Source organism: Curcuma longa, chromosome 1, assembly GCF_044706935.1.
Source record: "Curcuma longa cultivar G26 ecotype Majalengka, Jawa Barat chromosome 1, ITB_CL_G26_1.1, whole genome shotgun sequence".
NCBI lineage: Eukaryota > Viridiplantae > Streptophyta > Magnoliopsida > Zingiberales > Zingiberaceae > Curcuma > Curcuma longa.
In genome coordinates, this window is record NC_133861.1 from 20,309,794 (window position 1) to 20,331,293 (window position 21,500).

General features: G+C 35.4%; 4 protein-coding genes across 5 annotated transcripts; 1 reads left to right on the top strand and 3 right to left on the bottom strand.

Moving 5' to 3' along the window:
• Positions 1 to 2,037: 2,037 nt before the first annotated feature.
• On the bottom strand, positions 2,038 to 3,069 carry LOC141814482 (protein MKS1-like). Its single transcript, XM_074702444.1, has 2 exons — positions 2,276 to 3,069; positions 2,038 to 2,124 (listed from the first exon to the last, which is right to left on the bottom strand). Exon 1 carries the CDS (start codon positions 2,991 to 2,993, stop codon positions 2,304 to 2,306), a length of 690 nt encoding a protein of 229 aa, XP_074558545.1. The 5' UTR covers positions 2,994 to 3,069; the 3' UTR covers positions 2,038 to 2,124; positions 2,276 to 2,303.
• Positions 3,070 to 5,407: 2,338 nt separating this feature from the next.
• Positions 5,408 to 9,024, bottom strand: LOC141836861 (nudix hydrolase 26, chloroplastic-like). Its single transcript, XM_074724329.1, has 6 exons — positions 8,777 to 9,024; positions 8,649 to 8,699; positions 7,227 to 7,319; positions 6,526 to 6,620; positions 5,828 to 5,942; positions 5,408 to 5,739 (listed from the first exon to the last, which is right to left on the bottom strand). The coding sequence occupies exons 1-6, from the start codon at positions 8,984 to 8,986 to the stop codon at positions 5,653 to 5,655; spliced, it is 651 nt and encodes a 216-aa protein (XP_074580430.1). The 5' UTR covers positions 8,987 to 9,024; the 3' UTR covers positions 5,408 to 5,652.
• Positions 9,025 to 11,298: 2,274 nt separating this feature from the next.
• On the top strand, positions 11,299 to 12,291 carry LOC141833904 (NDR1/HIN1-like protein 1). Its single transcript, XM_074721410.1, has one exon. It carries the CDS (start codon positions 11,299 to 11,301, stop codon positions 12,049 to 12,051), a length of 753 nt encoding a protein of 250 aa, XP_074577511.1. The 3' UTR covers positions 12,052 to 12,291.
• Positions 12,292 to 13,559: 1,268 nt separating this feature from the next.
• LOC141829139 (mRNA-decapping enzyme-like protein) lies at positions 13,560 to 21,223 on the bottom strand. Of its 2 annotated transcripts, XM_074716561.1 has the most exons (9): positions 21,068 to 21,223; positions 20,794 to 20,997; positions 20,654 to 20,694; positions 19,183 to 19,232; positions 17,449 to 17,593; positions 16,362 to 16,415; positions 15,642 to 15,762; positions 15,035 to 15,496; positions 13,560 to 13,827 (listed from the first exon to the last, which is right to left on the bottom strand). In XM_074716561.1, the coding sequence occupies exons 2-9, from the start codon at positions 20,950 to 20,952 to the stop codon at positions 13,771 to 13,773; spliced, it is 1,089 nt and encodes a 362-aa protein (XP_074572662.1). In that variant the 5' UTR covers positions 20,953 to 20,997; positions 21,068 to 21,223; the 3' UTR covers positions 13,560 to 13,770. The 2 variants fall into 2 exon arrangements, with proteins under 2 accessions (XP_074572662.1, XP_074572654.1); XM_074716553.1 differs by having other exon boundaries at positions 20,794 to 21,223.
• Positions 21,224 to 21,500: the final 277 nt, after the last annotated feature.

Consider the following 21,500-nt stretch of genomic DNA (forward strand, 5'->3'; position numbering starts at 1 on the left):
AGCCACCAGAATATATAGAATTGCAAACATTATTTGTATTTTCATTAAGAAAGTGAGAAAATTTTTTTTATAAAATTTATTGCAAATTTGATAATGATCCAACCTCTCACCTCCACTCATTCTTATATATATCTTAAATAAAGGTAAATCGAATTTTGTGGATCTTGGTTTTTAAATGAATGAATGTACCTAAGACATCCACATTTAGATTATAAACATAAATATTTTTTCTTTAAATTTTAATCTCGAGATATAATATTCATATTATGTTAAATTATTTATGTTGAAGATGTAATATTTTTAACATGTATATATTATAATGATGTATATATCAAATTAATAAATTTTATCTTATTTTTAGATTTTTCATATTTTATGAATTTTATTTTTTTTTTTATTTTTTAAAAAATATTTTTTAAAATTTTTATATTTGATTTTAAAGTTAATTTGAGTGAATCAAAATGGATTTACCAAACAAATCAATTGGAACTAATTGGATAAGACAAGTTGAAAATTCATCAATTAGTCAGATCAATCAATTGACCAGTCATTTCAAGCGAGATTATTATAATAAAATTAAAATAAAGTGATATTACTTGCCTTGAAATTCATTGTATTTTTAGCAAATAAAATTATACTAAAATTATTTTAAATTTTCACAAATAAACATATATATTTTTTTCAATTGAAAATTCTATTTTTAAGTGAAAAAAAAGAGGAGTGCCTTTCAGGAAAATAAAAAAAATTGAGTGTACACGTTCGAATATGTGTTTCTAATTAAATGAGGCATTTAATCGTCGAGGAGCCCACCTCATAAATATATACCTAATGAATGATGCCTGCGATCTTTCACGTGCTTTGACAAACTCAACAACATGTAATTATCATCAATTTTTATATTATATTATATATATATATATATAAAGTTGAATCATGATTAGAAAATTAAGTGAGATATTATCCTGTCAATGTGTTGCTTTAGGATTAATTTAACAGCAAGTTAAGTACAAATTAAAACTTGCATTCCCCCGTAACCTCTTCTAATGCAGCTAGCTAGTTCTTCTCCAAGCTAAGCATTCCCCTGTGAACTAGCAAGTTAAGTTTTTTACATGGCCATTTTTAAAATTTTATTCCACAAGTAAATTATTATATATTTTTTTAAGTAAATAAGAAATGAATGCCCAATTAAATGTCATATATATACTTAATGTTAACTAGAGTATGTGTACATATTGAATTTGTGTGTGACTGACTAATGACTAATTAAAAGATGTTTTTTTTTTTACCTCTTGGATTCAAATTTGAGGAGTGAATTTCCCTTTTCATCTCCACTGTTAAATTTAAAATAGAGTTTGCCTGTCCATCCTTTATAAGAGATCATATATAATTATATTTTTTACTCAAACGACACTCACAACATTCTCAAATGTTGCATCTTTCTCTTGAGTTCTTCTCTTCTAGCTCGTCTTTTAAAGAGTTTTAAGACATTGAGATTTCACTGGGTGTTATATCTTGGGAATAAATGCCAACAATCTTAAGCACTTAAGTAAGATAATATCGTTTTAAAAATAATATCCAACTCTATTTTGATTTGTCCTAATACAACTACATGTCAGAGATAACTAACCTAAATGAACTATATATGAGCCGCATTATATATAATTACCCTAGTAATCATCTCATATTGTTGAGCTAAATGAGTCAACGAGCTCACCACCTGAAGAATGCTATAGCATCAATAACATAAATGACCTTTTAGTGGCCACTGACTTCCCAATTTAATCTTACATTGATAATAGATAAATATAAGTCATTATTAATTTAAAGCAATAAACGATAATTAAGTAAGATGACGAAAGAAAGTTAATTAATTAATGTCTCATACTTAATCCTTTTGAATTCCTTTAAGAATAATCTAAATATTATCAGAATAGTCATGCATACATTATGAATAATTACAATGAGCTCCCTGTATATATATTTCATAAATCTCTAATTAATCCTGGGTAAATTCGTTAGAATTTCTGAAAGTTAAGGGGTTAATGTAACAAAGAGGAGCATCTTGCAAACAAAGGTGAGTCAATCCTTCTTCTCATCCAATTTCGATAACACTGAGATCAACAACTGAAATACATGATTAATTAAATCAGTATGAATATATATATATATATATAATATATATATAATTTGATCTTTGTCGATTGTATATATGCCACAATAGAAATGATTGAGAACGTCTTCAGAAAGATCACAAGCAGTCAATTGAACTCCATACCGTGCATGCAGCAAGAGATCGAAGTTAATTAATGTTGGTAATGGTTGAAGAGATCCCAATAAGCCGCCGGAGAAGGAACCATCCCGGAGCTGGAAAAGATTAGATTGTTGGCGTCAGGACTCGCCACCAGTTGAATCGACGGCGGCGGCGTAAACAGCGCCGTCGGAGTAAACATCCCCGGGGATATCCACGGCAGCGACGCAGGCCCCGGCGACAGGATCCCTCCTCCTCCTAGTCTCCGTTCTTCCGGCGAACGAATGATTTCCACCACCACGTCGTCGACTACTCCGCGATTTAATATTCGTGCAGAAGCAGAACCGGAGGGGGAGGAGGTGGCGGCGGTCTTCTCGAAAGCGGCCAAGCGGGCGGCCGGAGAGAACTGAGCCGATCCCCTGATGCCGTGGGGGTTACCGGCGGTGGCACTGCCGGAGAGAGAAGACGACGACGAGGCCGCGGCTGCTGAATGGACGCCGGTGAGGCTCTGCACGACGGCCATGAAGTCGGCGGGGGTGGTGTGGATGACCTTGGGCGAGACGGCGTAGATGATGACGGGCTGCCGGTACTGCTGCTGCTGCGGCAGCGGCGGCGGAGCCACCGGGGGCTTCCTGATCTTGCGAGACTCCTTCCTCACAGTGAGAGGCGCCGGCCGAGGGCCGTGGAGCTCTCGCGGCCGTGCGAATTGTTGCCCGGCCCCAGCGCCGGCCCCGGAATTATCCATGGCGGAGAGAATATAATTATTTCTACCTTGGGGAAAAGAAAAGAGAGAGAAGAAGAGACAAAGATTAAGAGAGTGATCTAATCAAACCCAAACTTGGAGAAAATCTAGAGGAGATTATGATCATATATATGGGCGTGCACAAATAGTCAAAGATTAAGCAATGGATTGCACAATCACAACATGGGAATATTTTCATGTAATTCCCTCAACTTTAGAATTATCAAAATAATGTCCTCCAAACGCCTACAGCTCGAAGGGTTTTAGTAATTTTAAGGATATGTATAAATTGTGGAAGCCAAATGAAAAGTAATGAAGGAAAAGGATGGCAGAGAAGGAAAAGTTTAAGCCGTAGCCTTAGCGTTGAACTCGTCCATGAAGGAGTGCTGTTGCATGAAGTAAGATCTCACTCTAATTTCAATCAATATTAATATATATATTAATTATTTGTTGCCGAGTCAAACCTAACTAAGCTACCCACAATTTGTTGCATTCGTTTTTTTTTAATAATATATTTACACGGGCGTGTCTGGAATTATTATTAATTTGAGGGTATATCAGTAAGAGAAAGGAAGGAGTACTGGTAGACTATTTATTTTGATGCAAGCTGGTTCAGCCGCAGAATCTAGACAAAGTCAACAGTCAGTCAATAAAATCTAGGACTCAGTCAAACAGACGAATAGATCATGAAATTTAGGACAACAACAGCGACGTCCTCGCGTGAATTTCTTTCTCGATCGAGAAGCATTCTTATCGTTGAATTCTTCATTATTATGACTAGTATTAAGGTACATTAATTTAGCAACAGTAAATACAGTGTGGTCAATCAATGTTATCAACTTGTATACAGTTTAGAAATTTTACTTTGAAAAAATACATAAAGCACCAATTTTATATCCTAAAATGCACTAATCCAGTTTAGTAAATGTAATTATATTAGTTTTATGACTTGACTAAGGATAGGTATTACACCAAATTGCACTAGTTTTGTATTTCATGAAATACCTTAAATATAAATACAGTAATTTAGTAGATTGATCAACATTAATTAAAGTATAGTCTACAGATTCATTGATTTAAGAAACGAAGGTTCATGAACTTGAAAGTGAGCATATAATCAAAGTGGCGTGAACAAGTGTGTTATATATAATGAAGATATTCTTTATTATATATTGTTAATGAGATTGATGTGATACATGTGTTGAAGATGTCCTTAATTACATTGTCAATGAAGGAAATTTCACCCAAATTATTTATACATATAGTTGGATAATGTTACAGCTAGATACATGATGTAAAAAAAACTTATGCAACAATAAAAGAAAAAACCAAAAGTCAAAATAAAATCTAAATGCATCATTGAAAGTCACATTCATGTATGTGCTAAATTAATTTATCCAAGAATTTGTAACCATATAGCAAACCAAAGATTCAACTATATATTAGGGTATACATAGTAGTTTGAGTTATAACATATATGACCTTCTTTTTAAAGATTCACGGTGTCACGTACTCATTATATATTAATATATCTTTTTTATTAACACATACTCATATTAATTTTAATATTAACATTCATTATTTATGAATCTTTACGTTGTCCACTTATTTTTATTCTTATTTTATATTAAAGTATTTTTTTTAAAAAAAATTACTTATTAACTACGTTCAAAGAATTGAACGCTGGCATATATGTGAGTGTTATAACAATCATTTATAAGTTTCTTCCAAGAAGGTGTCAGTCATCCATCATGGAAATGGGTTGAGTTTTGTAAGTCAATTGGAAATAGAAGGTTCATCCATAGTCTACATAGGAAAATAATATCTCCCTATTTAGTTGTGATATAGATATATGTAGAAGAATCTAAAGTCAATCCCTAGTTCTACGACAATTTCATGATCGTCTAGCTCATACTAAGTCTATCCAATTCTCAGCCATACACTATCAAAGTAAAGACAATCTGCGATTATACTTATTTGTTTCACTGTTTTGTTTTTTTTTTTTTGAAAAGTCTAAACTAGTTTTTAAAAATAAAAGAAAAGAAAAGAAATACCATCCCATTCAAAAAGATTTGTCTACTTCCACCTGTTGGTCCTTTTGGAACTGTTCTTCTAAAAAAGCTCGATGCCTTAGACAAATAAAATTGATAGATCTCCAATTATGATGGAGCTGAAAGATCCCCTTAACTTCTAACCGACCCGACACCCGGCTGGATTCTGATTCTCGATCCAAACGGTTTAAGTTGTCAGTTGATTCACTTATCATTACCTGGTCTATAGGTATTTTCTTAGCCATCAATGAAGTAACAAACTTGATGAATGACATCTCAAACGCATTGCATAGTCACTATATAACATGGCATTATCAATGTATAAACAAAGATTAAGATGACATGTTAACCATGACAGATCATCAGTAGACAACAATATTGATGTTATCACATTAAAGCAACGAATGGTTTCGAATTCAACAAGGTCGGTATTCGTCTTCGGGATCATCATTGCAGTTAAACATGATTACATATCAACAAGGTTTGATCACTAACAAAGCACATGTTATGTATGGCGTACATGGGATCATATACTAGTCCTTGAATAGTGGTTCATTTGACCAGTTATTGCTATGGTCTCTCGAAATGGTGGTTCAGTCCTTGCAAACTATCTATGCTTCAGAAGCTGATTCTGGCTGTAAATGAGACTTAAAGAACTTAAGAACCTCCTCGTAGACAGATTTCTTGAAATCGACTGCCTGTTCAGGAGGAACGTAATGTTGTGTGAGATTCAAGTTTACTTGTAGTGACCTTCCAATATAGCAGTACAAGAGTAGGTTTACCCACATGTTCGATCACTTGCTGTGGTGTCATCCACATCCACTCTCCGAATTCTGGCTTCTCACTTCCGTCCCCAGCAAGATTAATTTCATCTTCGCTCCCAGTGAATCTAAATAAAAACCTGTACTTCATAGTAGGCTTAGTTATCGAGAATGAGATTCCAACACCAGCATGTTCGAAGTTAGAAGGAATAAATATCAACATTCTGGAAGTAAAGCTTTCTCTAATTCAAGAGCACTTAAATGAGAAATAACAATCAATATATTCTAGATGAACCTTATTGGTCATTAACTAAGACTAAGAACATCAAAGTTGTCTCAATTGTGCAGTTAACTACAATCCTATGCTACACTCACTGAAGGCTGATCCCTGTGCAGTTAACTACTACTTTCCAAAGGTAGAATATCTACCAAAAAATTTAATGCACAAAAATAGAAAAGATACTAAATATTTATAAAGGGAAACAGAAATTGGATTTAATAGGGACCAAAGCGAGAAAACAAATTAGCCCCCAGTGAAGACTACTAGATAAGATGTGTGTTTTGTACAAACCATTTCTCATGCACATCATTTTTCAAAATGCTATGTTAAGCATGCACCTTTCAACAACCTTACCAAGCTTGTGTAGCTCAAATGGTTATGGTAACAAGCCTCTCCATTGCATTTAAGAGGTAGAAATTCATCAGGAACATTGGAATGCTTACCACTTTTGTGCTTGACCTTTCCAATCTGTTCCCCATAGTTTATTAAGCTTTTCCCTTACTTCTGGAGGGAAATCATAGGTTAACCAGTAAGGAACCTGCAGTAGCAGAGTTTGGAAAGCATATACTCAGTAGCTTCTTATACTTTAATGCAGTTTTAAAATCCATGTGAAAAAAATATGGTTAGATTAACCAATTGCTAGATCTCATCTAATACTAATTAAACCACATCTTCTTAGCTAAGATCATATGCAAGAGAAAATATAGTGAATTATAGCTTAAATTGATTGACAACAAGAAAAACAGGATTAATGTCACAGATGGTAGCTGAATGCAGAATGCAGTTAGGATTATTGCTGCCACATAAAGAAGAGAACAAAACTGGAGTATGGCAAAAAGTAAGGCAGCTGAAGAATTAAATTATTAACCTCATTATTTGATTATGTCTAGATTCAATAGCATAAAACTAGTAGTTGAAGCTTTGGTTTAATCAACAGACTAATATATATTCCATTCTTCCTACTGATAATTCTTTTTGTTAGAACAGAGTCTAATCAGTGGTGTATCCTACAAACCAATACGAGTGATGATTGTTCAAAGAACAAAGTTACATGATATATCCCCAACCCATTTGAAGAATCAGCATCTTATTCCATACCAAAATAAAATGAGAAGGAATGCTCATTGTAGTATAAATTGGTCACCTCGGCAAGGATCTCTGCTGATGTAACTCCTGTTTCTTCTTTCAACTCTCTAAAGGCAGCAATCCTAGCATCTTCTTCACCATCAATACCACCCTGAATAAGAAATTCATTAAAGAGAGAATAACTCCAGTTGTAAACGGAACGTCACAAATTGAAGTTCCCATATCCAGGTCTCTCCATGGTTTGACGATAGAAGAGGTAGTTATTTAATCATCAATTTCAAACAAATTCTACAGACATGTCACAAACCAGAATAAAAAGGGTACAAACACTCCCCTTAATCAGAAGTGTCATTTGGAACCATTCTTTGTTAGAACCAAATTTTAGGAGTATTAAGTTAGTCCAGTTATTTATGAAAGAGCAATGATATGCAGCATGAAAAAATGCAGCATGAAATCAACATGACACACTGCACTGCATCCCACATCCATGCAATGGGACCCACAGCCATGCAGTTTTATGAAATTATTTCCAATAGGAAATTATTTAGTTCAATTATTTGACTAAATGATTAAATGACTTGTGATATAAGACAAATAATTGATGCAAATAATTAAGATCACTTTTGAAAAAATTTGGAATTAATTATTTAGGAAAAATAACTGTTTTATGAATGATAATTGATTGACTTGTTATGTTGCTTTACCAGAATAGTAAATTTTAATAGATTTTATTATTATCTAATGGTAAAAGTGAATAATTCTCTCACGATGAATTTATGATAATATTTTTGAAATTATTTAAATGAGACAAAGATTTGCATTATGTTTAATTTGATTATAGTTAATTTATAATATTTATAATACTTCTGAAAGTATTGAATTATGCTAAATTTGAATATTATTGTAATTAGTAGAATAGGTTAAACAATTGATTACTTGTTCTAATTTAGATAATTATTTTTCTTTAATTGACCATTTTATTTAACTAAATTGGACTTGTGATTTTATTATGGTAATGTTGTTTAAGTCTAAGCTATGAGTTTAAAAGCATTGCAGTAACGCATCTCAAGTTTTTGAGGAATGTAGTAACAAGCTGTTTTTATCAGAAGCGCCTCTCGTCATAAACATCACGAATAAATGAAATTCCCATTTTTATCTCATTATCAGCAAATTCTTTGTAGTCATATTCCAAATATAAAGGAATTTAATTGAAGCAAATGGAACAATATGGAGTGATACACTGCACATCCTAATATCTATTAACGATCCACCTCCACTTCCAATAATCATGCACAATCCTAACCTATGATTTCTAAAACACAAATCCTCGACAAAATATGAGGAAAACAGACAGAATGGAATGGGCACTGCATAAGCACGTAATCTGAACAATCTAGAGATCAAGTTTAGATCATTAGCACATAAAAACGTACACTTTTTCATCAAGGAAGAACAAGTACAGCAAGGCGGTTACAATCACCTGAGGCATCTGCCAAGCGCCGGGAATATCGAGTCTCGAAGCCGAAAAGATCTGAAAACACGAAATCATCCATAAGAAGGATTCTCGAGAAACGAAGAGCCGATCGGACAAAATGCGATGCGACGAGCCTTGTTCTCGGGGTTGATGAGGCAGATCCCAACGTTCCTGCGGTAGCCCGGGGGAGAATTTTCCATGGAGGCGGCGACGAGGGGCGATGGTTTGGCGGAGGATAACGTGAACCTGAAGAACGTGGGAGGATTGAACGGGAGGAGGGATTTATTGAGCCAGGGCCGAGTAACGAGGGCGGCGGGGCGGGTGCCGAGGGAGGAGACCATCATCGCTTCGCATCGCCATGGACGACAAGGTCGGTCCAGGAATTGGATTCGGCAAATTAGGTTGACGGTATTGCCCCTGCCCTTTTAGAAATTTTCGAAATCGCCCAATTGCTACTCTACATGTTCCTGGGCCGGGCCACCGGGCCGGATATGGGGCTCTCCTCTACATGTTCCTGGGCCAGGCTGGGCACGGCAATACCGGACCGGATATGGGGCTCTCCTCTACATGTTCCTGGGCCGGATATGGGCTTAAGTGACATAGGTAAGGTCTCAAAGGGCATTATTATTATAATATATGATTAATAGTTTAATTTATAAACTAAATTAGATATACATTAAAACAGTTATTTCTAAAAAATAAATAAAAATTGTATTGTTAAGGGGTTTGCTTCATAGAATAGAATGAGTTTGTCATGTTTAATTTGTAATAATGTTACAAGTAAGGAGGAAAAATGAATAGCTCCAAAAAGTCTAAAACACCTCATTCCACACCGACCTATTGCACTCATTTAGCTCAATGTAATTTGTCTAACATGTCTAATGGGTTGATCCATTTTATTCGACTCATTGACCACCAAGTCAATAAAAATTATTAATTCATTTTATCTCAATTAGTGCATTTGTCTTAATTCATTGTATTCATTTGATCATTTAACTCATTTTTGTTTTTTCGACCAACCTAGTCCACCTAATGCATCTCAATTATTCAGCTCCATTCATTCAATCTAAGTCAAGTTGATCAATTTATGCCGTCATAAAATTTAAAGTAGAAATATACATATTTACAATAAATTAAGGAAATAACATATAAAAAATGACTACAAAAATTAACGAGAATTATATTTCAAATTCATTCTTTAACTGAATATATAGTTTATGACAATATTCCCCTAACCAAATGCATCATAATTTTTTAAAAAAAAACCGAGTCACTACATTATTTTCGTTATAATTTTTATTTTTTATTAAAGAGAAATTAGGTAGGGCCGTGTCTTATCTATTCTCTATGGCTCCTTTTTTAAAGTGTGTATATTAGTTGAGACGCGTCCATCAAGGCATCGACTCACCGCCCACTCCTTCAAACACGTCTCTTTCAATTATTCAAATCTACCACAATCCTCCAAATTCTAGCTCATCGTAATTCAAAACCAACACGTAATCCGATTTATAAAAATTACTTCCAAAATAACATTTTTAACATTGAATTCGATAAACAAAATATTAGCTAAAATTATTTTATTTTATAATATAAACATCTAATTGATAAAAAGTAAATCTGAACAAAGTTTTGGATATTTCAACTATTGATCTCTCAACAAAATTGTTCCTCTAAATTATAATTTACACATGCCATGTTGACCTTGAGTAATTTCTAGTCCACCCCTACTAATTAAAAGAATTATACTTTTGGAGGTGTGGGAGAAAGGAGACAAAGAGTAATGAATTTCCACGAGGTTAGATTTGTGTAGATTAGATAAGCACTAGCTACCATGTTCTTCAAGGGGCCACCTCCGTAACAAACTTCGATTCTATGTTTGATTTCAATAGAAAAATAAAATCTATTTGATTAATAATATTGTTAGTATTTTTTTCTATAATTAACATGGTATTAAACCACCACTAATCTTTTAGCATTTTTTGTGTGTTCTTAGGCCTCCTTGATTGATCTATTACCTTTCACTCTTCCTCACTTCTCACTTGAAATTTATTCTCATAGAGTGAAAGACTTCTATGTTGATTTTCTTCGATGACTCTATTGTGCTTTGACATCGTTAACTATCATTTTCACATTGATTGAGACTCTAGATTTGTTAGTAATTCATATAGATCGATCGTCACCCTTCTCTATTGACCGACTAATGTCTCTCTTGTTGCTTTGTAAGATGCACAATTTATTCTAATTCTTTTGAACACATCTCGATTTCAATGAGTCCTTTTCCTATCTTTACTCTTGTTTGTATTGGATAAGGATTTAAGATTGATAAATTTGATTATACATCATTGAAGTCAATTAAGTCAAATATGGTCAAAACTCAAACCTAAACTCTATGGTTATTAATGAATAATAAAAAATAATTATAAACATGTTGGAAAAAAAGAAAAATATATATTTCTAATTCATTTTTGAATAAGTTATCACTTACCTAAAAATTAGTCTCTGAATTTATGTGTTAAAAAATATTATTCTCCTTTTTTTTCATTTTTGTTTTCTCCGTTTGGTTCGAGAATTGGCCGAATTTTGAGGGATTTTTGTGAAATTGTAAGGAGTTTTATATAAAATAATTTCAGTAGCTAACCATGTCTCGCCACGTGGGATGAATCACCACAGAGAGTCGTCCAAGGCAGTCTTCTTTATAAACCCACCTCGTTTCGCTGCTTCTTCCCCGACCCACCGCCGAGTGTTCGACCGATCGCCAATGTCGGAGAAGAGGGACTGTGGCCACCGCGACGGGGATTGCGAGCGGCGCCGCTGGTACCGGCGGCTGTTCGCCGGCTTCCTCTTCCTGATCGTCCTCGTCCTGATCGTTTTCCTCATCGTCTGGCTCGTCCTGCGGCCCACCCGCCCCCGCTTCTACCTCCAGGACGCCTCCATCGTCCAGCTCAACCTCACCGCAGGCAGCGGCCTCCTCACCTCCGTCCTCCAGGTCACCATCTCCTCCCGCAACCCCAACGACCGGATCGGCATCTACTACGACCGCCTCGTCGTCTACGCGCGCTACCAGGGCCAGCAGATCACCAACTCATTGATGCTCCCCACCGGCTACCAGGGCCACAACGACGTCACCGTCTGGTCGCCCTACCTGTTCGGCCCCGCCGTCCCGCTACCCCCTGACCTTGCCGCTGCCCTCTACCAGGACCAGCACGCTGGGTACGTCTTCCTCTCCGTCCGCATAGACGGCCGCCTCCGGTGGAAGGTCGGCACCTGGATCTCCAGAAGATACCACATCCACGTCAACTGCCCCGCCTTCCTCGTCCTCGATTCCTCCAAGCCCTACGCCCCCGACGCCGGATCCTACTTTTACCGATTCCAGTTCCAGCAGTATGCGCGTTGCAGCGTCGACATCTGATCGGGTCGTATCGGCGCCGCCCGCCACAACCCTAACGGCGGCGACACGCTCTCTCTTTCTCTCTCCTTGACGCCGTCAAGTAACGGTCGTCTTCGCCACTTCGCTCTTTGGGTCTAATTTAATTTTTCCTGTATAATTAATTCGAAATGCTTAAATATATATAAAGCGGCTGCACGTTATTACGCTACATAATAATTTTGTGTAATTATTGGAATAATTAATAGCATCATCGTTTAGGCACCTCTTTCATTTCGTGTCACTTAATTACGAAGCTTGTTTGGTATTTGGTGAGGATTCGGTGCAGAAGACATGCCTCTAGCTCACTTACTTTATTAGCACAGCATGCTCGTGGTGTGAATTAGGGAAGGTGATTGCTGATCAAAAGGTTGAACGGATCGATTTTGTTGGATTGAATTAATTATATATTGCAATAGGTCCAAAAGGCGAGATGATCGGTTGGCAGATTAATTATTGATGATGATAAAGGTGTTAGCTGTAATGGTCACTTGAAGAAGACTCTGCACGGCTTGTCACACAAATTGAAATTGAAGCCACACAAGTTGCTTTCATATTTGTTTATGAAATATTTGGTGGTTGTATGGTCTTCTTCACAGATAACGACTTGAGGGCTTTTGGAAGTGGAAATTTTAAAAGTATATAATTGAAGGGTAACTTAGTGGGATAAAACTCTAGAAGAATTTCTGAAATGGTTGTCAGGAAGTGGTAGTGTTTGAGGGATTGTGTTGATAGTAATGAATGTGCTAATAATGCTATTAAATGGTTGGTGGAAGGCCAATCAATTTTGATAGCCCAAGCCAACTTTTGGAATTCGCTACATGCCTTAACATGCCAACAACAACTAATGATAACCTCAAATTGTATGAAAACTTATTGAATACTTTTTGGACTTAAAAGTAACGTTTCATAGGGAATAAACTCTAAATATTAGATAAATCCCAACGATATGATCAATTTACTCAAAAGGCACGTTCAAAGATTACAACATTAATCAATGTAGTAGACCTATTTTTTTATTAATCAATGATAACCCCATTTTTTTATAGTTGTTTTATTTTAAAATAATTTATTATTATAATATAAATGATCCAACAGACTGGGGGCTCAGGCAAGTATAAGAACGTAGCTAGTTGACCTGTGCCTGTGTCTAGCAGACGCATATAATACCTCTGTGATACCATATCGTACCTGGTTCAACACAGTAGTTAAACTAGTTGACTTGACTTGTAGCCGTGCAGTGCCGTGGCCTGACCGGCACTTCCGATGATGAGATGGTCATCCCGCTAGATCCTTCCATGGAGTAATTCGATAACCAGAACCAAGAAAAACAACTTGACCACAATGACATACTAAATATAATCGACCAACAAACGAAGAACAGCAGTGTTTTCACTGTGAAAGCTAAATCGATCCATCTGTTGCTTGTGAGTATTCACTCAAATTTAAGAATTAGAGAATTAAGCCTGAAGGCTGGTTCCATCTTAATTGAATTGTAACCAAGAAATATCAACTAAATAATCAATAACAAAAAATGTTAAAATTGCAGTGTTCCCACCATATACAAACGCAAAAGATAACGGTAACAAAAGTTCCTTGTCCTTTCACTGGTTGGCAAATTTTTACAGAAACTTTACAAGAAACAGCTGCATCATTTGCAACGGTATGGATCAGGATCAAACCCATTCACTGATGTCTGATTTATCACGAATAATGTGCATTCAGCATCTCCCGATAAATGAGGTCGATGAAATCATTATTCTGATAAAAAAAATGCAAATCAGATCATTACAATCCACAGTATACAAGAATTAGATCTAATAAGATGCATGCTGCGTTAAGGAATTAGATTTACTTTTTGAAAAACCTAAGAGCAAGATAAGTTCAGAAACCAAATCAGCCAGGTCGGTCGATGATTCTTCTTGGCTTTAGATCTGTTTTGGGTTTTTTATGTTGCACTATGTTTTTCTTGTTGAATTTAAACCCAGTAAAGAAAAAAAAAACCTTTTTGCATTTTTGATTTTTTTTTTTACAACCCGACTAATCTTCTAGGCAAACGGTCCGGCCATACAGATTTTTTTTTGATAGAATCTTTTTTAATGAATTTTTTATAGCGCATCATATAGTGGGATCGCTGTCTTGAATCAACTGGACTAAATGAGTTGACCAAAGCAGCAATCAAGTGTGCCAACTATTTGATACCCATTGAAATTTGAAAACACACAAGCAAAATTAACTCAAGAAATAGTTCACCTAAATCAACTTTAAAAATCCAAAAAAGATAACATCTCTGTTAATCTGAATCAAGTTTTTTCCTGCAATCAAGGTTCATTTTACCTACCAAAAGCCAAAATTTACAGAAATATTTTCAGCAAAATATTTGCTAAAATATATAGTCAACATAATATAAGTAAAAAAAACTAGGCAAACCAACTTAAAGATTAGTTTAAAAATCAGAATATAAATATTAATGGACTTGCAAAGTATAAATATGATCAGAGCAGAGCATAGTTCTAAAAGAAAAAATGCAAGAAATAGTACCAGTAAAGTTACATGCTAATAGGACAAAATAACAAAATGGGAAACAAAAGGTGGGGATTCCTAGGAATGCATAAGGTGACAAAAAGGTAACAAGCAATGAAGACAAAAAAAAAAAAAAAAAAAACTATCAGGAGGAAAAAAGCTTGGAGACAGAGATTAGACTAAAAGTTATATCGACATAGTTTCAGCTTTGGTGTGGAGGTAACTGGCAAAGTCAAAGTGTGGAGACAGAGAAACCACACAGCTAGGAATCTAGTACGTGTACAACATTTTGTCATGACATTGCAGCAATATAATTCTAGCATTTCTACATAAAACAGATAATAAAGAAATTAAATGCTACATTGACAAAAGAATGGAAACGAGTTAATGATAATTTATCTTAGATCAGGACCTATGGTAATTGCAAACACCAAAAGAAACTTACCTGAACAAGCCTCAACAATGCATCACGGACTTTGTCTCTCGTGATAACTGGTGCAAAGTTTGGACCGGGAGTGAGAGATGCAGATGGTGCAGGTGGTGGAAATGGTTGAAGTAATGGAGTTCCATATGGTCGCTGCATTGTAACTGGAGGATGGAGGGGAGGAGCAGTTGGAACCGAGGATGAAACTGGAAGCACTGGTGGTGCAGAAGACAAAGCGGGCGAGAAAAATGAAGGTTTCACTAGATTTGCAGCCCAACTGCTACTTCCATTGCCAGATTCAGGATTATCCAAAGGTGGCATTAGAGGGGCAGGTGAAGCTGAGGGAATGGGAATTGACTGAATAGTTGGCAATACAGTTGGAATGACACTGAAAGCATGAGTAGTTACAGGAACAGGTGCAGAAGGAAGAGGTGGCTGGCCACCAATTGTTGCATTTGATGTGTTTCCTAAGTTCATTGCATTCTGAAAAATCAAATAAATTACAGGTAAGGTTATCTGAGAAATTATCTCCAGCTTGAGGTACACAATACTTAAAATCCAAAGGAGTGTAATATAGAAAACAGAAACTAAGAACCCTAAAATTATGTACTTGATACTTTTTACGTACACTGAAAAAGTTCACACAAACATCATCATGAACACTAGGAGTTGGTGCAGTTGATGTAGTTGGCTCAAGAGGACCTTCAATAACCGATGAGGTGGGTACAGCTTCAAGCACCTCGAATTCACTGTTACAAGGAGAGAAAAAAAAATCATCCAAAAAGTCATGTAAACAAGAATATCAGCATCTATACAAATGCAAACAATTGAAAAGATAGGAGCTTATCAAATCAACCGACCAGCAATAAAACACATTAAATTCAAATCCATGCTAGCAACCTTAAAAATAACATGTTGACATCAGTGAATCACTCAAACTGCACATCATAAAAGTCAACATTCTGGCATCAAGAGAAAGTAACAGATAAATACCATGGTCAACCACAAAGAAATTTCCGTCCACTTAACTGTGTTGGTAGAAACATTAAAGGCTGAGTATCACCTAGATTGTCATTGATTATATCATTTGTTTTAGGAACCATTCAATTATCATGGCCCAACATTTTGTCAAAAATCCTATCAAAGTTCAGCATGAAAGCACCTAAAGAACATTAGTCAATGTTCTCAAGCAATCTAAAGGAAACACAGATAAGGAGCTGCAACATTCAATATTGTCATGGATAGTATATGAAAAGAATATTATCATCACTCTGAAAGATTAAAAAACAAAAGAATAAAAGAAACTATGTGCAGTTAAGAATGAATGACAAAAGGATATGAGAAATACCTTTTAGAAGGTACCTTAGGCTTGGGAGGTACTTTTGAATAGGCATTCAATATCCTGAATATAATAAATTGTATCAATATAGAGAATCATAATAAACAAAAATGAGGAATGTAGCTCATGTTGGACGCATGATAAACTTCTTCAATGAAGAAACTGTCAAGGTGCATACATAAATAGAGATATAATGGGAAAACAACATTGAATAGCATATGGTACTAATATGTCATGTACATAAGAGGGCAATCTGTAGAAAATATTTTATAAAAAATGTAAAACATGGAGAAATGTAAGCTTAGGGGTAATTATGTTGTGGTTCAAATATCATCTATGATGCCAAAGGTGACAAAAGGCAGTGTCTACTTTGTCTTAGTAACTGACAATATCTACCATATGGACACAAATACAGCAAGTAAACAGAAAGTGATGGTAGAGGGCATTAGCTTCTTATTTGCAATGTATGAAGAAACATTGCAAAATAAAATGAAACAAAACTGTAACTGCTAATCAATAAGCTCTCAGAAGGGATATTCAATGCTTATGAATCATAAAAATATTCATATCTTACCTCAGACGGAAGACACTTAAACTCCCATTTTTGAAAATGTGAATGTGACTACTCTAGCAACGATTTTTAAATGAACACTGTCTCATTACAATAGGCTAAAACCATGAATCACCTGTTAGAATACCACTCCATGGAGGATTAAACAAACAACAAAGAACAGTATTATCTATGACTAAACTTCTATTTACAAAAGGATTCATGAGTTATCATAACATCCTAATGTTTTAAACAAATCAAATGCTCGAAGAAATTTGCTATCAGATATCCCTGTTCCTAGATAAATATTTGACAAACTTTACTAAATATTGCAACCAGAATGGATAGCTTTCAATCAGAATCAGGTGAGATAACCACCGTGCTCATTGTAACCAATAATAATCAATTAGATGTTTTTTTACAATAGCACTTTAATATCATTAAAGATATAATAGAATATATGATAAAATCTTATAAACGTGAACAAAAGAAATTTTTTTAATTATAATCATTTTAGAAGCACCATGAAAAAGCCCAAACTAGTACCTGCTGAAAAGGTTTGCCACTGCTTCACAATCTGGTGAATTATAAAACCATATGCCATTGACCTCTTGAGCTGCATTTCTGTATAAAAGATAAGGAACCTGGACTTCATACTCGAAATCTCCCAAAAGATTCTCAACTAGATTATCTGTTGAAAGAAAAGAACCACATAAAAGATAGCAAACCTGTTGATGAACATTTGTACATTATACATGTATGTGTGTGTGTGTGTGTAAATTTCAATTCAATGCAGTTACTATCAGGTGCAAACATCAAAGATCAAAGCCGCAGCCTAGTCAATAAAAGCAACTGAACCACTGAACCTATTGAAGCACTTTCTTAAGCAGTGATACAATTTCAAAGTGCAACATACAAAAAAATTTATGAATAATGGAAACCCATCTAATTTATAAAGCCAACAACCATTCACTTAATTTTTTACTGAATCTGCAATTTATTTTCATTCAACTCATGTTCTGAGCCCAATTGAAATAATAAGCCCACTCTTCAGCCTGAGATTTACTAGAAAAATAACAAATAACATTAACTGAGAGACAAATAACATGTTGTAACAGAAATAAACATATTTAATTGATTTATAAGCTAGAAAACTTAGTAGTTCATAGTAAGTGGTCAGTCAAAAAGCTTGTTTAAGAAGGGTGTAATCGATGAATGTCACTGGAAAGCTTGTTTCCTTTAATGATTAAAAATAAATTTAAAAAATAGTACTAGCTGCCTCATTTCTGCCTATTCTAATAAGATGGCCCGTGTGGAATCTGGCAGCATAGACCAAAAAGACTAGGAGTGCCTAAACAAAGCCAACAAAGATAAATTGGCAATCCTTAGTTTCCTTACAATAACATGTCTCTCAAATAAAACAAAGTGGTACTCACATTTTATAATTTTTTACAAAGTTCAATTAACTGATAAATTAGGATTTAAAATGTAAGGTGCAGAGAGAGACTTAGAAAAAGTTTTTTCTTCCAATAATAAAAAGAGACCCAAGTGACTTTGGGTTATCAAAGAGATGACTGTATATCCAGCACAAAAAAGCAATAGGGTTTGTAGTCATCGTCAGTGCATATTGTTGTTCAAGGAGAGTTGAGCTGAAGAAGAATGCATATGTTAAATTTGTAATTGCTAAGAACCAGTCTTCTTCTAGGCATATTCGATACTATCCCTTGTTTAGATATTAATTTTTTTCTCATGCCTTCTACTGTCTCTTTCAAGAGTTGGTTTTCAAAGACATGAAAAGGCAAGGTAGGTAATTCTCTATTTCTCTAATCTACAAGCTACAACTGGATGCTCACCCCTTCATGATTACCTGACAAATACTGTCCTTGTTCACTCTGCCTGATCTACAAGCTATAACTTAATGCTCACCCCTTCACCATTCCTTAGCACTCATACTCCCATCATCACTTCATCAGGCAATCCATATTCTTGTACGCTCTACTTAATATGCCCATCGCCACAAAAAAAAAAAAACCACAACAGAGCATTAGTTTACTATGCATGACCTAGAAAAAATATTGAACCAAGATATCCATGGAAACTTACAAGAGACCTACAACAAGTCTGCAGAAATGACATTTCATTTACCTTCTCATGACTATAACTGTAGGATAATCCTGAGCTAAAGTTATAACAAACTTGGCAAGACAAAAGTACCAAAAAAGAAAAGAAAAGCTTTAATTAACTCCAAGCATTGGATGTTAACATGGACAGATCTCTTACCTGTGTTACGTCGATTCATCACAATGAACTGAAATCTGGGCTGTGTATTTCTGCAAATATATAATGCTTCTTGTTTATACTTACCAATAGCAGAATCAACAAAATTCATAATTCAAGGAAAAAATTATTAGAAAACAAGAAATTAAGACCCGTTGTACATAATCAGCATTGAAAGATAGCAAATTTAAACCAACTGCTCTATTCCAAATATATAAGAGAGAAGTTAGTAAAAAGGAAAACAATGCAAATCTATAATAACTAAATCCAATTGACAATGTCAGCTAGGCCATCAATAAGAAGACATGCTAACAGTCAGTCTGGACCATGTGTCAGAGGATGAAACTACATCTGGTTTGGAAACTTTCATAGAAAAGAGTCTTGGAATTGGGGGTTCAGCTTCCTAGAGAGTCACCTCCGATAATTAAACAGTTGCCAGAAAATAAAAGATGAGACTAAAAGAGGCATGCAAAGAGAGCAAGTATATGGAGGCTAGGACTTATGCCTTATAATATGCAAATCCTTAACCAGATGGATGCATCTCCTATTTACATTATGTGTGACACAACGGAGATGAACATTATGATTTATGATGGATTTATGACCATTGCATGAGTGGCATTCCAAGGTAATTCTCTATCTTGAGATTAAGATGCACTTTACATTAGGAACTAGGTTGTCTTCGTCTAAAAATCCCTTGACTGCTATAGGATTAAAAAAAAAGACAAGTTGCAACAATATTGGAAGTGCCAAGAAAGCACCTTGAGCTTATTCCACTTGGTCTGGTCATTATCTAAGGTGATTCATTATCTTAAATTTTAAGGGGCATGTAAAGTCTCTGTTGCAAGATCCATCTATCTTGATTGGATCAGAAATTGCTTCAGCTCAAAACAATCATTCGAGAACCAAGTCAGCGCCTTTGTCTAAGCCCTCTTATTATTTGCTCTTTAGTTCAGAACTTAGAAGGATGGATAAATGGGTGGATGAATGGAGCTGGACAAATGGATTAATACACAGATGGATGTCTAATTTATCCTTCTGCCTGGATGAACAGATCTATTCACTTGTAAGTTAGAAAGGTAAGTTGAAGGCCCAATAACAAACATTGAAAAAATAATGTCCTCCTCCCTAACTCCTTTGTCTTTTCTCTCCTACTCCATCCAACCAACTTTCAAATCTTCCCTATTGACCATGAAGATGGTTTCATCATCATTTTATAAACGACATTAATAAGTGAGATTGATTTTAACAGACATAACAGATGAGGAGGTAAAAGAAGTCACAGATGAACTAATTTGATTGAGAATTGGTATATGTGTGGAAAACCCTGCCATGTGGTCTGTTAGTCAGCACATCCTGTTACCAGCACAACACTTACAGAAGGTGAAACGATTCGTGTAAACACCTCAATTTTGAACCAACAGCACGCAAGATTAACAACATGAAAAACCTTAGAAGCGAGGTTCCCAATTACCTCTTGACGACGAATAAGGACCCTTCAACATCTTTACGGCTCTGAAGGAAACAAAACAAAACGAAATCTAGATCAAACAAGACAAACCCAGCCAAAGGGCATCCGAAACATATTCAAATAGAATTCCAATCTTAACTCACCCACTGGTTGAGCTCGACGTTGAACTCGTAGAGAGTGACATGTGCGGCGGTCATGAGGATCTCCTCCACGAAAGGATCGATGCGCTGAAGAACGGTAAGATTGAGGACCTTGGTGCTGTTCTGGTCGAGATTCGGCAGCAGCTTCCCGTTCTGCGCCATCCGTTCAGCACGCGACCAAACCCTAATCCAGATCCCAGAAGAAACCTAGCATCAATTCGAGCAACGATCAATCGAAGAAGAAGGGAAAAAAAAAAGGAACGTGTTCCAGAACAACGCGAGAGATAGAGATGCGATGAGTCTTGCTCCCCTCGCGGAGGACAGTTAGAATTTGGAACGCGAGGCGGAGGGATCGAGAGGAAGAGTGGAAGAAGGAAGATGAAAATTTGGATAGAGAGCTGGGAGATTTCTAATGGGCCATCGAATGAATAGCTTGTTTGTGAGCCCGACGGGGCGAAATGCAGACACTCTGAGCTATCATTAGCGCACGCTCTTCTACCCTCCTTCTGAGTGGTTGAAAATTTTGATTGTTTTGTTAATTATGGAGAATAAATATTTTCGTCTGTGAAAATATTTTTTTTTTACTATACCGAAATTTTTATATAATAAATATTTCTATTTTAGTTACGAAATGTATGTTTTACTTTTCCATTTCATTCCAAGTTTAGCTGTCTATCTAATTCTTTATCATTTGTATTTTATAAACCTAA

What these genes read in the sequence shown, in the direction of transcription:
- LOC141833904 (XM_074721410.1), top strand. Translation starts at nt 11,299, where the DNA reads ATGAATCACCACAGAGAGTCGTCCAAGGCAGTCTTCTTTATAAACCCA.
- LOC141829139 (XM_074716561.1), bottom strand. Translation starts at nt 20,952, where the DNA reads ATGGCGCAGAACGGGAAGCTGCTGCCGAATCTCGACCAGAACAGCACC. An exon ending in TTTGTGTGAACTTTTTCAGT is followed by an intron (nt 15,497 to 15,641) that starts GTACGTAAAAAG and finishes TTGATTTTTCAG; the next exon opens with AATGCAATGAACTTAGGAAA. An exon ending in CATTGTTGAGGCTTGTTCAG is followed by an intron (nt 13,828 to 15,034) that starts GTAAGTTTCTTT and finishes TTTTTTTATCAG; the next exon opens with AATAATGATTTCATCGACCT.
- LOC141836861 (XM_074724329.1), bottom strand. Translation starts at nt 8,986, where the DNA reads ATGATGGTCTCCTCCCTCGGCACCCGCCCCGCCGCCCTCGTTACTCGG. An exon ending in TCATCAACCCCGAGAACAAG is followed by an intron (nt 8,700 to 8,776) that starts GCTCGTCGCATC and finishes TCGTGTTTTCAG; the next exon opens with ATCTTTTCGGCTTCGAGACT. An exon ending in CACAGCAAGTGATCGAACAT is followed by an intron (nt 5,740 to 5,827) that starts GTGGGTAAACCT and finishes CCTCCTGAACAG; the next exon opens with GCAGTCGATTTCAAGAAATC.
- LOC141814482 (XM_074702444.1), bottom strand. Translation starts at nt 2,993, where the DNA reads ATGGATAATTCCGGGGCCGGCGCTGGGGCCGGGCAACAATTCGCACGG.